Source organism: Crassostrea angulata, chromosome 9 (genome assembly GCF_025612915.1).
Source record: "Crassostrea angulata isolate pt1a10 chromosome 9, ASM2561291v2, whole genome shotgun sequence".
Lineage (NCBI taxonomy): Eukaryota > Metazoa > Mollusca > Bivalvia > Ostreida > Ostreidae > Magallana > Magallana angulata.
Window position 1 is genome coordinate 8,834,818 of NC_069119.1, and position 17,291 is coordinate 8,852,108.

General features: G+C 32.0%; 1 protein-coding gene across 1 annotated transcript; it reads right to left on the reverse strand.

The window, feature by feature from the left end:
- Nucleotides 1-6,100: 6,100 nt before the first annotated feature.
- LOC128162957 (T-box transcription factor TBX5-A-like) lies at nucleotides 6,101-9,815 on the reverse strand. The gene is made up of 7 exons (XM_052826400.1): nucleotides 9,325-9,815; nucleotides 8,745-9,012; nucleotides 8,376-8,572; nucleotides 7,359-7,478; nucleotides 6,982-7,028; nucleotides 6,636-6,734; nucleotides 6,101-6,356 (listed from the first exon to the last, which is right to left on the reverse strand). Exons 1-7 carry the CDS (start codon nucleotides 9,813-9,815, stop codon nucleotides 6,253-6,255), a joined length of 1,326 nt encoding a protein of 441 aa, XP_052682360.1. The 3' UTR covers nucleotides 6,101-6,252.
- Nucleotides 9,816-17,291: the final 7,476 nt, after the last annotated feature.

The window sequence follows — 17,291 nt, forward strand, 5'->3', positions numbered from 1 at the left end:
CAAAAAATCATACTTTGCTTTTTTATTGACCTGAAGCAATACTTAGAATACTTTTGTTTTATCAGCTATTTGCATTGTTTGTTTCTCAGAAAGGGATAAAAGATGAATGCTTTTAACAAAATAAAAATAACAAACAACTGTATATGCAAACTGTCAACATATGAATCACATGGAATTTTTTTTCGAACATGAAATAAAATCTAAAGGCATTGTATTTTTAAAAGTTTTCAAGCAATTTCAGATCGGACATTTAAAACATTTATTTTTAAATAATATTTTGATATCCAAAATACAACCAAAAATTCAATTTGGGCTGGAAATGTTAAGTGAAATATTTTAATTCTGATTGTAACACATCATTTGATTGGCTAAACCAGTTCTTATATATCGTGTAACATAACCCTGGACAGTTTAATAATTTTGTTATAACTTAATGAATGAATTACGCCAAAGTGCAATTTGTGTATCATTTAAGTAAAAAGATTACAAAAAGCATACATATATAATGGTCCCTCATCCGAGCATTATTTTAAGAGTGTAAAGGATAAGATACATTATATGTTTTAAGCATAAGGCTCAATAGGTATCGTATAGCATGGTTATCTTTAGTAGCATAACATTAAAACGGGTGATCATTTGACAACACAGAACCTTACCTCTCTAAAAAGGCCTGTCCGAGCGCGGTAATCATCTTAAAAGAATTTGTGACAACCCCTCTACAGGGTTTGGGAAACAAAACAAAAGGCGTCTGTAGGTGGGTATATGATATCCTCTTAGGCCTCAGACGCATAACATTAGTTTATCATATTTGTGAAAAGTAATTGAAGGCAAAGGTGTTCTTGGCCTTGACGTTTTTACAGGAGTTTGAATTTGTAATCCGGTTTTATCATTGAAAATACTCATATAAAATCTAAATCCAAAGCTGATAGGCTTTTTGCTTTTGCGGTAGTAGTTATTGCCCAGAGTGCTACTAATCTAAGAGACATCATTTTGAGATTCAATGTTTGAAGTGGACAAAGACCACATAAAATCGCAATAGCTTTGAAACATCCAATGTCCGCGTACATTTAAAGGAAGTCTCAGGAGGCCTATATTAAGAATATCTTTTAATCATTGTTGAAATCAATGTCTGGTTGTTAATCATTTTTACATTGAAAAAAATGAGTTAAAAAATTATTAATTTATGTTAAAATTTATAACTAAATATTAGAACATTCACTTCAGAAAGTTGACGGAGATAAATTTTCCATTAAATGCACTATTCAACCCATGCCACGCATGTTAATACTTTTTATTGGTGGCTGGTTTGCGGGTTTCGTTTGTAACGTAGCATTCGAAGTTGACTCTCAATCTGTTTCCAGATAAAACATAAGTTATCAAGGATAATTTCCTTACCAAGGGATGAAACTCTCCCATGTGTGGCATAATCAGTAGAGTTTTGTGTCTTGACAACCTGGTAAGAATAGACATTAAAGTTGATTTCAATAAAGGAAACCAACTACTAGTATGTATTATTCAAAGAAGAGAAATGATAATAGCTTCCTCTACTATCCAATAAATATGTTTTTATTCATAATTCTCCCAATAAACCTAATAGAAAGAAATATCAGATTTTAACATTCATTCTTTTGAATCTTAGAAATTTCTACAAAACAATTGTGCACAAACATATTTAAATCCCTATATATTTTTTGCTAATATAATAATTTGTTTTCCTATACATCAATTTTCGATTTGAATTAAATCCAATGATCTAGAAGACATACTGTCCGTCGCATTGACATTAGCTCCTACAGTCGTCGTGTTATCGGATTTAATCCTAATGTGACAATTGGTATAACTTTCAAAAATGATTTCAATATATTTAAGTTTCAAATATTTGAAATTATTTCTAGCTTCTAACAACGACCATTGACCTTCAGTGTATTTGTCACTAAAACTTGCCCCCAGTCCTAAATGGATGCGTTTGTTTCAACCAAATAATCAATATGTAGATTTTTGATTAGTCTTCTATTAAATATCTCAACATCGTTTATCAACTATGTAATTTCTTAAACAATTTCCTCTGAATTATGTGTTATTAAAGCAAAGCAGGAATTTTTCAACTTTTATTTTTGCTTTGAATGTATAAACAGTTAGACCAATCGAAGACGCAAACTTCCGTATCGGAACCGAATGTTCTTGCATTGTTTCTAATATAATGTCATGATTTTAGAGATCATTTCTTCAGGATAGAAAAATTTTAAATTTTATCGATTAAATAATAAGCCCACAAATTTAATCTTTGACTTTGTGTCTTCAATGACTTTTAATGATTCTTTGAAAAACCAAGATAATCTAAATCACTCATTACTAATTCACTTTTGCATCAAAATTCGTTTTGATAATAAGAGAAACGTTGATAATGTAACAAAACTGTATCCATTGCTCTGAAAGCTGCAAAAACTGGTTTATATAACTTAGTTAAAACCTCTCGGTGCTGAGGCTACATAGTAATACATTAATTTATACAAAATATTATTCCAGTAGAATGCCAACATTTTTGTAAAATCTGGATGAATACTAACTATAAAATAAGCATCTTTTGGATCAATACAAATCAAATAATCATATTTTTTAATTGCAGAATCTCTTGTCTTTTATGTTAGTTTTTTACAAACTCATTAAAATTAAACCTTTTTAAATTAATTATTGGTCTTTGAGAGCCATCTCTTTGTGGTTCAAGAATAAATTTGAAATAAATTTATTTGTTGGGACGTCAACTTCTTCAATTCCATTCTTTGCTAATAAAGTTTCTGCCTCATTGTGAAAAAAAAAGATTCATTTAATTTTAGTCTTTAAATTGAGATCCCAAATTGTATGCTTTGGTACACATGAAAACAATACTACATATCAAATGCAATGATAACTTCTGAAAGCCGTAAGGCGATATGTAATTGAATATATTCATCGATAGTCTAGCACATGTTAGTTTGCGAAAGACACTTCTGGATTACTCTAGCGTTAGCAATTACTTTATTTCAAAAATACCATGGCCATCAATTGTGTCTTTCCTATGACGAAAGCGGTAATTATGACTGTGTTAATCTTTTTTACGCTTTTAAAAGGATTTAAAGACAACACGTAGGTTTTTGATTCAATGACACAAAGTGTTTTGGGGCAATAATAAAATATCAGTATATTATATGGCAATGTTAGGTATGATTGATTAAATAAAAAAACAAAGCTTGTTTTCGAAACCAATTTCGCTTTTGTATCATTTTTTTACTAAAATTTTGATATTTGTTCAGGGTTTGTTTACATTTAAAAAAGTGACAATTTAACTAACTTATGCACAATTAGTACTTTTTAAAGTCTTACTTTGTGCAATGATGGTGTCAGCTTTTTTATAAAATGACATTTGGATTTTTATAAGTACATTTAAAATTTTAAAAATTAAATAAAGTAAGAAATATTGGAATGAGAAATCTTGCACCTTGCGCTGTGTAATTTAGAAATTTAGAAAGGACACAAATGACCCCCCCCCCCCCTTCATATTTTTTTCAGATCTTGAAATCCCTTAAATAAGTCTGTAGCTGCGCAGTTCGACAGCTGTTCTGAGTGATTAAATAGGCATTGTCCTGTTCTTGTTTGCATGCCTTTAAAACAAAATGACATGTAGGACTTCATATTTATTGTTTTTATATCTTTTGGCAACATTTTTGACCAGTTTCGGGCAGAAACAAGCCAGTTCAAGAAAAGTTTGCATTCTTATCCTTCAATGTACAAGATAGCTGCACATCCCCTTAAGAGTTGCGGCCCTTAATTGATACTGCGCATTACTTTCACGCCGCCAACTTTCGAATATGTTACATGACCTACTAGTATTTTTTTTAATGTTGCAAACTCTTTTGACTCTATCAAAGCTTGAATTAGCTATTTGTCAATTTCAAAACCAAATCGTGGCTCCTCAGAGTTTTGGACATGTTCTATTTTGGTGACCACGTACACGTCCATACTAGAGACCACGCAATTTTCTGTGCCAAGGCACATGTCAACATTCATTAGAATCTCTATGTGTGCATTGATAATCTTGCTTGTGGCCAAGCAGCAAAAAGGTTTTTTAACCAAAATATTTTGCGATGTAATGAACGTAACAATCTCCCATCCTGATCTTAACGACATTTTAAGATACGTTTAAACCAATGTTAAACATTACTCAAATTGACATATGTATCAGAATACAAAAGATGTGGAGTATATATTGGTTTGGGGCAATCGCATAAGCAGTTAAATGCGTTATTATAGGCAGTGTTTTGAGACTAGCCTTTTGTTAGCTGTGGGTATTTAGTTCCCGGTTGAAAGATAAGTTGGAAGACCGGGAACCTAAGGTTCCATGTGCGTTTTAAAGTTGCAATTTACGGCGAACTAAATATTACGCTAATTTTGGAATGATTATTCTAATTTTATCAAAAGGTTTGCGGAAAAAATAGTTTTATTACATTTTACAGGCAATTTACAGTCGGTTCAAGCATATCTTTTACAACATACACCATAGCATAGCATAGCATTGAAATCTCATAGCATAGCATTGAAATCTCATAGCATAGCATTGGAATCTCATACCATAGCATACAATCTCATAGAATCGCATTCGTCATATCATACCATAGCATACCATAGCATAGCATACAACATTCTTTTAACTCGGTTTTAAATATTTTTATTTTTAAAAATAAATGTTTACATAATAGATTTGTGGTAAACTTTGGCTTCTTATTATTTTACTTCGAAATGTGTGGAACTCTTCTGTGTATTGAGGCGTTTTTGTTCAAATCTCATAGCATACCATAGCATAGCATACCATATCATTAAGCCCTTCATTTCAATTTCTCATAGCATAGCATACAAATCTCATAGCATAGCATACAAATCTCATAGCATATCATTAAAATCGCAAACCATAGCATAGCATAAATTTGTAAAAGATATGCATGAAATGACTGTACTACTGTAATCTATACAGGCCTTTGACTTTCTCAGAAATACGCTAACCGGCATCGTGGAATAAAGTTAATTTCACGCACAGATTTTGTGAGTCGCTTTATTTTGCATAAAAACAAACTACACCAGTTCACTTTACTGGGCTGGAGATGGTGCCCAAAAGAATACTGTAAACTTTTTTACCCGTGCAAGAAATTTTTGCGAGGTTCGCGAGAGCCTCATCGTCGCAAAAATTTCTCGCCGCGGACGAGTATTTACCATATAATCGTAATTTTAAAAAAGGCTTGGTCGCGAAAATAAGTCGTTGCGAACCAGTTAATTTTAGGGAAATTGCGAAATAAAGTTGTCGCGAATAATATTTGGTTTACAGTAATTTTTGGCAAGTGAAGTGACGATATTTGTAGTAAATTGTCTGAGGATATTTTGTAAAAGATATGTTTTGAAAATAAGACTAATCAGTCAAAAACTAGCGCAATTTTTGCGTCGTGAATTGCTAGTTTTTAATATGTACGGAACTGTAGCTCCCAGTTCGTACCTCTGAATGTTACAAACCTTCAGCTAGATATAGTTTTTTTTGCATCTTCCAAAGTCAAGGGTTTCTGATCCGCTCCACTCTACATAAACCCTTGACTGAAAAGACAATACATATGCGGGTTAACGATTACGCCATCTAGTGATTTTACTTATTTAGGGAATTTTGTGATTTCTTGCTCTGACCAATTAGAGAATGCGTTATAAACAGAAACAATATAGCAACGTGGCTGCTCCCATTAACAAAATCGAATTTGTACAAAAGATGGATTCACCCGGACTTAAAACCGACAGCAGTAAGTCAAATACTTACGAGTCCGTCTCAAATTTATTTGACAATGGTTCAACATTGATCAATGCACACTTCACAACATTATTAAAACAGCGCTTTTTATTGGATCATGCAAACTTGTATGACACCAACCAGCGTACGATGTTTCTAACCCAGTTAAACTATGCCTATTCGGTCAAGGGTTTATGTAGAGTCGAGCGGATCAGAAACCCTTGAGTTGGAAAGATGCCTTTTTGGAGAACTTGGAAGGAATTAAAGTGCATTAAAAACAAACAAAATCGAAATATTTTCTCCACACACATTTATTTCAATGAAAATATAACATGAAAATAATACAAAAGCAATCTATTTTTCACCAAGATTTTCCTCTAGCAATTCTCGATTTAAAATATATACATATTCTTGTTGCAAGGAATTCTCTTCTCTACAGAGTATAATTCCACCTGCTACAATGCCTCAAAATATTGCCTCACTGAGTTGATGTCCAGATTCATATTGCGAGGACATGATGGAGAGGTCGCCATGTTCAAAAGATTCCTCACAATTGGACCTAAATGAAAAGCAAGCCAAACATTTAACAAAACGATTTTTTTTTTATCGTTGTATCATATATAATACCGATTTATGATGATGAAGCATTTTTCTTTGTCAAACACACCCCAAATTGATAACAGTAAACAGAATACAATGTATTGTCTTGTGAAATATTATCTTGTCCTTCAATAACCTTCCCAGAATTTCAATTGATAGTCAACAGAATTCAAAGTATTGTCTTATGAAATATACGTTTATTTAATTTAGTTTATGGAAAGTATCATATGAAACTTACAGACTGGTAACATGCACCATAAGTTTCCATCCGCCATTGACAGTTCTGTTTGAGTGCCTTGATCGTTCTTCAATTCTGATTTTTCGGAGATTGACAAACCTGAAAAGACAAAATAATTCTAGATTGTTAAGTTTATGTCAGCTATTTAAAAAAAAAAAGAAAACTAAAGAGAGAAAGACCCTATGTCTTCAAACATGTCATTTTAGTACATAAAAACTATTCAAGCTATTTCTCTCCCAACCATTGAATTCAAAATTAATTAATTTATATATATCTCCAATAACACATTATGTAACTTTGTTTGTTTAAATGTGTCACTCGAAAAGTTTTAGGTACGTGTACGTACTTGGTCTCCGTCTGTCGTGTTGCAAGGCCGTGGATTGTGGCGGAAGTCTGAAATGTAGAATTAGTTACTTATAATGTTAGCTTTATATACTGTAGCCTTTTGATATTATACATGTGTAAGCTTTCAAGGAAAAATAAAGTAAGAAAATAATGTCAAATCATTTTTAGAATATAAACTTGTTGAAAATAAGTATATATTTTTTTGGTTTTTTAAATTCTTCATCTTCGTTTTAATGAATTTAGTGTATTGAAGTATTGATAATTAATTGAGGGTAATTTCCTTTTAGTGTATATTATACATTGTGTGATGGTAAATACAATCATTGGATAGTCAGTACAAAATAAAGAATATACCTTATATGATTTTATAAAACTCACTGTATGTGGTGAATATCATCAAAGCTTTCCGTGAACACATCCATCCTTGATGTTGGGATTCTTTTGTTGTGATGTTGATTAATCTTCTTATCAGAGAGAGAAACTGAAGGCTTTTTCATTCTAAGGAGTAACACAAATAAAGATTAATTTAAAATAATAAAGGTTAGTTTCGATTATAGATAATCAAATAGACAACACTATGCATTGCAAAAAATAATAATTCTGCTATCGTGAAAGTTGACAAATCAATTACTGTGGTTTCATCAATATTCTTTGAATACCAATTTTAATGGATTTCGTGGTTAAGTTGATCCACGAAATTAAATGTTCATTGAAGTGCCATTTCTATTCACACTTTGCATTGACAGGGTCATTAATATTAATGAAACCAAAGTATATCCTATCCTATATCAAGCATCCTTTCCCACTAATAAGCTATTTTCTATCCTAGCTTATCCCTTACCATCCATATAAAGGAATAAAAGATAAACAAATGTGACTAAAAATGATTTTATCAAATAATGTTTTTCTGTAATAATGTACATTTTTGTGGTGAAGATTTAATAATATTTTATCATAGGTATATGTAGTACATGCATTTGATTAAATCTCTTATTACCATTAGAATGAAACCAGGTAACACGTGCGTTCTTGCATAAAGAATATTTAATAGACTTCCTGCTTAGCAGGAAAGGATCTGATTTTTCTAATCATTGGATGGTCATACGTGCGTTTATTTTAATTAAAACAATTATTTCATTTGCAAACTGTATAGACCTTCTTCCTGAAGTGTCTAAATCAACATGACAAGCACGTGATCTGTCCTTGGCCGTTGGGTGTTTAAAATGTTATCTTTACTCAAAATGTAGAAAAAATGTAAAAAAAAAAAAAAAAAAAAAAAAAAAAAAAAATCAATATTTTCAGAAAAAAAACAATAAACAGAAATACAGCGGTATATCATCGTTTGGAAACATATCTTGTTTGGGATACTCATGCAAAACGTAAGATTTGATTTACCTGCTTTTGGGGTACCGGAAGGCTTTGGAATATGGATTGCTCTTGATCTTCAGCTCTGTGACCTCCCTATTGTTGTATGCTGTAACTGCTACAAACGTCGATACAGGAATTGGAATTTCAAGCACAGAAAATCTGTCCGTCTTGTGTTTGATGAGAGATATTCTCACTAAATACTTCTGAAGGGTTCGGAGAGTGAACTGTAAATTGATGCAAAGATACGCAACAATCAACTTATACTTAAATGCTACATGTCAAATGCTACGTAGACAAACCCAATACGATCTTATCGAAATATCAATTAACACATTTATAACCAATAAAGCAAGGCATAAGCCATAATTCTAAGAAGTGACTAAGAAAACAACTTACGATTCCACATTGACAGCTAGGTTGGTTTGAAAGTTTCACATTCTGGAATGATATGATTTTGTCCATCCATTTCGACCCAATTTGTGGAGAATGTGGATGCTTGAAAAAGTTGTTATTAAAATCTTGTTCAGCTTCTCCAATAGCTACCCATTTGTTGTCCACAAATTTAAAATAATTGGTGTCAGCTGGGATTATATCAAACATTATGTCATACAATCCCGCAGGATCCAGGCCTTTCAAGGTGAACTCGACATACGGAAACATTCTCCTGAAATAAAATGGTTATCATATGTTACGAGGGATTATAAATAACTATTAAAGTCAATATATTTTGCTTTTCCAACGTCCACAGCTTATGGTAACATGCATATTGTTAAGGTACTCAACACATATCTCAACTCCAATCTATGAAACTACTTGCACATATTCATATATAGGACGTGAAACCAAAGAATTCATGTAAGAAAATTGAAGAGAGAGACCAGGACAGAAGGATGTTGGATAAACGGTGTTTAGGAGTATGTTTCAATGATAAAAGATCTAAACCTTATTTTAAGTCATACTATCTACACATACATACCGTCCTGTTCTGTTGATAATCATTTCAGTTCCTAGTCTGTAGAATTTATTCCAAAGGTTGCCCTTTTCCAATTCTAGCGATACGGAACCGTTTTGCAAAGGCGAAAACGTATTTGATGCATTCCCTCTTTCAGTGTCCTTAGACTTGTTCTCAGACCCAGAGGTGTTTGGATACCCTGAGGAACCTGAGGTAGACACCGTGTAGGTCTCTGTATCTGATGATTGTACCTCTAGGTCTTCTGACGAAGAAACGTTGGAAGAGGATGACAGTGTATTGGAAAGGGACCAATTCATCCTCGGAGATGAATAGGATTGATAAGTTTCAAAGCGCCGCCTCTTTGCTGCAGTGTTTCTTTCTTCTTGATCACTCTTTTCAAGAACGATATAATCTGTGTAGTCCATTGCAAATGTGTTGCCTAAATGAATAAATAAATTGATATTAAACATAGTCGATTGCAATAGATTCTTAAACAAATTGTTAGAATACAACATCGACAATTACGAAGAAACATTTAAAAATATCTTATAAATATTTTTTTAACTGTTATGTAAGTAAGTAATTTGTAAAAATGGTTTTGAATAGTGAAATGTAGTTACATTGAGATACCAAATAACTTAACTCAAAACTTATTTAATTGCAAAAGATAATCATTGCACATGATTTAAGAATATGAAAAAAAGAAATTCAGATATCTCATATCATTTCATGAATAAATGTTAAAAAATTTTACTTACTTGTGGTCCTGTCAAAGTTTTGATTTTATGTAGATTGATGATGCTTGTGTGAAATAAATAGATTTCGCGAAATAAAAACTGCGTAATTTCCTTAATGAAAACTCGTTATTCCGCCTTTAGAAGGTTCTAGTTTCTAGTGTTTGCAGAAAACATGGCAACTGATTCGCTAGATTTTTAAAGCATTTTTACTATCAACGCCTACAAACCAAATTTAACTGCTGAAACTGTCAACTTAATATAATTGTTTGTCGGTTTTTTTCCATATTTGGAATCGTGCCATTACACAATTATTCGATATTTCATTATAATTAACACTAGTATATGTAGAACTGCGTAGATAATTCCAGAAAGGTTACTACGTTTCTAGTGATCCTTGCGCAAGAGTTTAATGAGGACGAGTGGTCAGCTTGCCTGTCAGGTCTACCTTTAATATTTGTATATATGATAAGCATTACAATAAAGTAATATTTATTAAGGTAAAATCAAAATCTTTATTTCTTAAATTATTTATCATTGAAAACAGTTCCGTCTCAAAATGGCCAATATCACCCAAACCTCTGAAAGATTTCGTCTCTATTAACCTGTGTATTACCATTCTTATGAGTAAGACACGAAAGACAAAGCGTACTGCGTTTCACTTTACTTATTTACATGTACATTTACTCAGTGAGTTTTTAAAGCAAAAAAAAAAATGTTAAAGCTTTAAAGTCTCGATATTCTCGCATGTTTTTAAAACTGAAAAAAAAAAACAACAACCCAGAATGTACAGTATTATCAATATTCCTGAAAGACATGTAACTACAAAATTATTTGCTGTCAAGTGTCCTTATATTAATAAATGTACAATTGCCAATCTATTGTAGAGTCCTCATTTATTTTCTTGGTATTAGTTATTAGAATTAAAGTATTTTTATACCATTTGCAGCATAAAAAATTATTTAAAAAAATGAATCATACAACATTACAGATTATCTTAACTGGTTTTGATCTGATATAATCTATGAGTATTGATTTCAAATTAAATACGATATTCAAAACAAGAAAACAAACGTAACAGAGCAAGAATGTAGTAAATGCATTTAGATAATTATAATATTCGTGACGTTCATTAGACTCTTCACATTAAAAGTTATTGTATATCGTCAGTTTTCTTTCATTGATTAACCGTGAAATATAACCAATGATAAAACATTTTCTTAATTATGAAAACGTTTTAAATGATTAATAATTTCAATATGAAAAAGTTTGAAGTCGCCAGAAGAACAAAACATTTGAAAGTGTTTTTTTTTTAAATTATAAACTGTGCAAAAATTGTTTCATCCATTAGAGGCTCTAAAAAACGTGTTTCTTTCTTTAGAGACTCTGCGAAAGCATGTATAGTTCCTTCTATTAGAGAATTTGCAAAAACTCTTTTTTAATGTGGACTCTGTACAAATTGTTATTCCATTATAGACTCTACAAAAAAAAATTCTCCTATTTTAGACTCCTCAGGCGAAAGTGCTTTCATCCTTTGCAGAAAGCGTTTCTTCCATTTTAACCTGCAGAAACTGTTACTTCCTTTGCTAGAAATTTTTCTTCCATATAAGACCCTACAGAAACTGTTTAAATTCCTTCCTTTGCTAGAAATGTTTCTTCTAAAAATTACCCTGCAGAAAGTGTTTCTTCCATTACAGACACTGAAAAAGTGTTTACTCTATTATAAACTCCCGCAGAAAGTGTTTCCTCCATTATAGACTCTACATAAAGCGTTTCTTCCATTTGCACTCTGCAGAAACTATCTCATCCATGGTAGAAAGTGTTTCTTCTATTATACACTCAGCAGAAACTGTTTCTTAACTCATTCTTTCAGAAACTGCTTCTCCCTTGCTAAAAAGCTCTCTTCATAAAATGATAAACGACACTGCGGAAATCTTTTTTTTTCCATAACAGCCAACGAAGAAAATGTTTCTTCTTCCTTTACAGACTCCAGAGAAGGTGTTTCTCTCATTAAGTACTCCGCAGAAAGTGTTTAGTCCATGATAAACTCTACATAGAGTGTTTTTTTCCATTTGGACTCCGCAGAAACTATCTCATCCATTGCAGAAAGTGTTTCTTCCATTATAGACTCAGCAAAAACTGTTTCTTTAATTATAAATTCTGCAGAAACTGCTTCTACCTTTGCTTAAATGTATCCACAATAAAAAAAAAACTCTTCAGATACTGTTTCGTCCATTACGGACACTAAGGAAAGTGTGTTACCATTATAAACTCCACAGAAAGTGTTTCTTCCATGATAGACTTTACCAAGTGTTTTTTTTAATCAAAGACTCTACATAAAGTGTTTCTTTCATTATAGACTCTGCAAAAATTGTTTTTTCGATTACAGACTCTACATAAAGTGTTCCATTATACACTCTGATGAAAGTAATTATTTCATTGTAGACTATTCAGAAATTGTGTCTTCCATTATAAACTATGCAGAAACGCTGAAGTAAGTGGGTTTTTTATACTAGACTCTGAAATTTTTTTTTCCATTAAAGACTATGCAGAAATTGTTTGTTTCCATAATACACTCTGCCGAATATGTTCCTTCTTTACAGAATAAGAATGGATTTCGTAAAACAAAATAAAGTTTTGGAATAAAAATCCTTATTCACTAAACGTTTACAATGGTCAATTAATTAGTTCCTTTGCTGTTTAGTTGTTGCAAGAAATAGAAATTACCAATATTAAACATTAACGAAAAAAAAGAATCCCATTTTCTATAGCCCCTTTCACAATTGGCGCACGATCAGAAGCGACTGAATATTCGTGCGACCGATAAAATTAGATACGAATCCTAAACTGTTGCCGAAATAATCGCATTTAAAAAAAGTATTCGTACGAAATTCGCACGATCTAAACGAGCGTTGTGTGATGTAAACGCATTAAATCTTGCGATATATCTTGCGTCTATATGTAACTGCTGTACAATGAAAGCAACTGTTGAAAGATAATGCGATAAGATCGTGCGAGAGAGCAGGTGATCGGACGATGTAACGTGCGCCAATGCGATTGGACGTGCGATCATGCGTTCCATGGTACGAATGCTCGTGCGAGTCAGAGGGGTATATTTACCGCCGATTTCCGACGCTCTTCAGTAGACATAGTTGAAAGAGAGAGAAAACATGCCGCCCAAAAAGAAACAGAGATGCAGCAACATTTATTATTATACCTCAATATTCTATTATATTTGATTGGTCTAGAAAGTCACGTGGCAGGGTGATTTCATAGGAATGAAGATGCCCTTATGAGCATATGATGAAGACAGTATGATAAAATCAAAAATATTTAATCATTATGATTCTGATTCTTTATATATCACAAAACCAACTTAACTCTCTATGATTCGAAATTATGAAAGAAAAGTGAGACAGTAACAGAGGAAATCAAACAATCACGACGTTATTGCTATCAAAAAGTCAAACAATTTTTAGAAATCAACGTAATCAATCTATTCCCCCAAGAAAAACAAACTTCCCTCGGGTGATGCCCTTGGGAAATAAATGATTTTTCTTGGAGAAATAAATCTTCATTTTTCCCTCACCATCATGAAATAAATGTATATTGTTGAATTGTGGTCTGAAACAAATTAAAGATGCTTATACAGGGTTTATATACTAGTGGCAAAGCATCGCATATTACTGATAAGTCGTGCAATGATAGTAAAACGTTGCAAGATAACATGAGACATGTTGCGCAACAGTCTCATGGTCGCACAGTACGCGCTTAAACAACTGCGGTTCATATCGCGACCTTTAAAAATCGTGCTTTTGCGAGTACACAAAACGTTGTAAAACGTTCGTACTAATGTTCGTGCGTTGCACTGCGATGATTTGGATTGCATTTGGTCGCGTCTGAATAGTGTGCAAGTCCAATATTTTGAGAAGACTTGATGCGAGCACTAAAACGCATGCAACGATTGCGAAAGCTCGTGCAACGTCTGCGAGAGCTCGTTTAACATATGAGAGAGCTCGTGCGAATCTAAAAAATTCCGCGTGCGCCAATTGTGAAAGGAACTTATAGGAGAAAGGTTGATTATACGATATACGCAAAAGCTTTTGTCACTTATGATGGCAATTAACAGTTAACGGTTCGTCGTAGTTTCTTTAACATCACAACCTTGTTTCTTGACAATTTGTCTACAATATACGCAGTATTTTGCTAAGGAAAAAATGTCCTATCATCTGTGGTCTGTATGATAGGTACATTTATTATACATATGGTATATTATACCTAAGTCTTTACTCCTGAATTTAGAACTACAGAGTCAGATTTAACTACATTTACCATACAAACATTCTTAAATTGTTCTTTTAAAAAAAGAAGATTAAAGGTAAATTATACCTATGTCTTTCATCCTGAACTCAGAACTACAGAATTAAATTTAATTAAATCTTCCACACAATAATTCTTCGTTTTCAATTGTTTTTGTCAGACTTTTTTTCCCCAGTTTCACATAACTACATTTGAAGTGTATGCTTATTAATATTGGGACACATATACATCTTATTAAATTAAACAACTCCCATCCGCCGAAAAGTAAAATGTGTGCATCATATAATCATAGTTTTTTTTAAATTTAAATGTAAACAATTAAAGAAAGTAAAAATTTTTAAATTACAATACGAATAAGTCTGTTTAAACGGTTTTTTGTTTGGAGAATATATGCATCGGCAACAGCATTGTTCGGAGTGTTTTTAAATCAATGAAATAAATACATGTATTATAAAGAAAGTAAAACATGAATAAAGTGTTCTTTAATATAATTAAGCAATTTCTAAAAGCATGTATTTCAAATATATGAGTGTGTTCATGTACGTGCAAGTGTTTAAAACTTTCAAATATGTTCAATAAGGAACAAAACAAGTGTATTTTATACAAATGTATCTAGAAATAGGAGAGTCGTTATTCTAGGATGGCAAACCTGATTGAACATCTGAAGCTGTTAACTTAATCATTTATTGGCTGGTTTTCTCCGCATTTGTTGACGTATTCTTGCACACTGTCTCCTCGTTGGATTATAATCAACACTTAATACACCTAGAACTGCGTAGAAATTCCCGGAAATGTCACAACGATTTGGACATGCAAATGACTCATTCAAAGTAATTGGTTGTATTAAATTTGACAGTTTTCTCCAAAAACGTTGAGATCTGTAAATGTATTATAATTTATCATGAAACCATTCAGCCCAACTAGATTCTAATTTAGACGATGGTACACATAGAAACCGATTTGAACATTCTCCACTTGGTATCTAGTTTATAGAACAGTGATGAACAGTAATAATCTAACTTCGAAAAGTACCGAAAATCAGTATGCAAGCTTGTAGGGAGTATTTGAAAGAAGATTGCATGAAAGGTACTGTAGAGTTCAAATATACGACTACATGAATCAACATTGTACTGTAAGACTAGCTAATATTTTTTTCATAAAAACTTGTTAGTTTTTTTAGTAAGATTACCAAACAAAGAAGAGATCAAACCCCATCTAATTTTTCACATTTTTTTTTGGTTGAACGAAAAGCTAGAAATAAATCATATGTTACGTTCAAACAAAAATTCAAGTGTAAAATATACATACGATAACGTTAATTCGCATCATCAACTGTCGTTTCATTAATTACCAAATTCTGAGTCAAAACTGAATAAACGCATGCTCCTTGTAAAAGAACAGCCATTATATTATGATGATTAAGTAGAACTTTAAGAAGATAATTCCTGTCCATAAAATATGTATACGTATAAAGTGAAACAAACAAAACCAAATATTTCAGTAATCTCAATACTTTGATTCCTCACTGGTTACTGTAGCTCTTTGGCCAAACATTCGGTTGCATAGTTTCGGTCGTATGCCATTACGCTTAATCTGTATGTGCTAACCACTTTAAAAAAAATCCAATCACTTGTTTAGGTAATGTCCAAAGCATAATAACCTTTCCTGAATTCTCTACGCAGTTCTGGATATACGTGTATGTGTTAATTAATATCAAATATGAAGATATTGTGTAAGAATATATGTACGAATACGGAGAAAACTATCAGATACTTTAAATTCATTAGTAGTTCTTCTCTGTTATTCTGATAACTATATTTTGTATCATCTTCATTAAATTAAATTTTGTCCATTCAACCAAAGTTGGTGTATTTTTTCTTGATATTTCATTCGCCCTAATTTAGATTCAGTAAAATAGGAAATATCTTCAGAATAATTTAAAATCATAAATGAATAGGCGACGTTTTTTGTTTTGTTTTCAGTTAAAAGGTACGGTAGATGTTTTTTTTATAAATTGTTCATATACTTCAATATATTGAAACATTATATCCAACAGTTTTCGGCCATTTGGGCCACAAACTCGGACGCGCCTCTTATTATCTATTGTGAAATGTTTAAACAAGTAAAAATCAAAGGCCTGAAGGGCCTGAGAGTCGACTCGCATTTGATTGTCAACAATGGAATGGGCAAAGTACAAAGATAAAGAATATTGTGTGTCTTCTTAAGTTTCAGGGCATTGCAGATATGATGCATGAACGTTTGAATATGCATGAAAAGAGAAATTTAGTTTTTGAACCAAAAGCTCTACACTGCACATAAATGGATACCATTACACATGTATATAAAGCCTTCAATTTTTTTGTACACCCAATTGCACCTAAAAGTTGAATTCACTCTTGGTATTACGTTTTGCGCCATTATTTGTTTTATGCGTATATTCTGTTTGTAAATAATGCATTCATCTGGTCATTTGATGTTAGCATTCTTCTAGCTTTGAAAAACATGTAAAATTTGATAATGACACAGCGATGCAGCAAGATGTACGTCCGCATGGGTGAAACATCTATATCGAAATACTTTAAAATGTAAAGGGTTGTATAAATATCAGCAGACAAAGATATATACATGGGGGACAATCCTCATTACGAGTCATGTTCAGCTTTAATGTCTTTCCATCCTGTAAAATGACATTATTACGTATAGGATATTCAATTTAGCATTAATTTCAATACACTGGACGTGTTTTCAAAAATACCTGTTAGTGACCCTTTCTTGAAAAAAATAAATATTGTTTGACTATCGTCTTTTCAACTATCAGTTTTCAATACTAATCAATCTTTTTTCTGCAATGCCTTAACAGAACCAGTCATTTCATTCACAGTTGGGAAAAAAATTGCCCCTTTGTCAACCATATTCAATTAAATGAATGGAAATCAG

What these genes read in the sequence shown, in the direction of transcription:
- LOC128162957 (XM_052826400.1), bottom strand. Translation starts at nt 9,815, where the DNA reads ATGTTGTATTCTAACAATTTGTTTAAGAATCTATTGCAATCGACTATG. An exon ending in TTCCGGTACCCCAAAAGCAG is followed by an intron (nt 7,479 to 8,375) that starts GTAAATCAAATC and finishes GTTACTCCTTAG; the next exon opens with AATGAAAAAGCCTTCAGTTT. An exon ending in ACACGACAGACGGAGACCAA is followed by an intron (nt 6,735 to 6,981) that starts GTACGTACACGT and finishes TTGTCTTTTCAG; the next exon opens with GTTTGTCAATCTCCGAAAAA.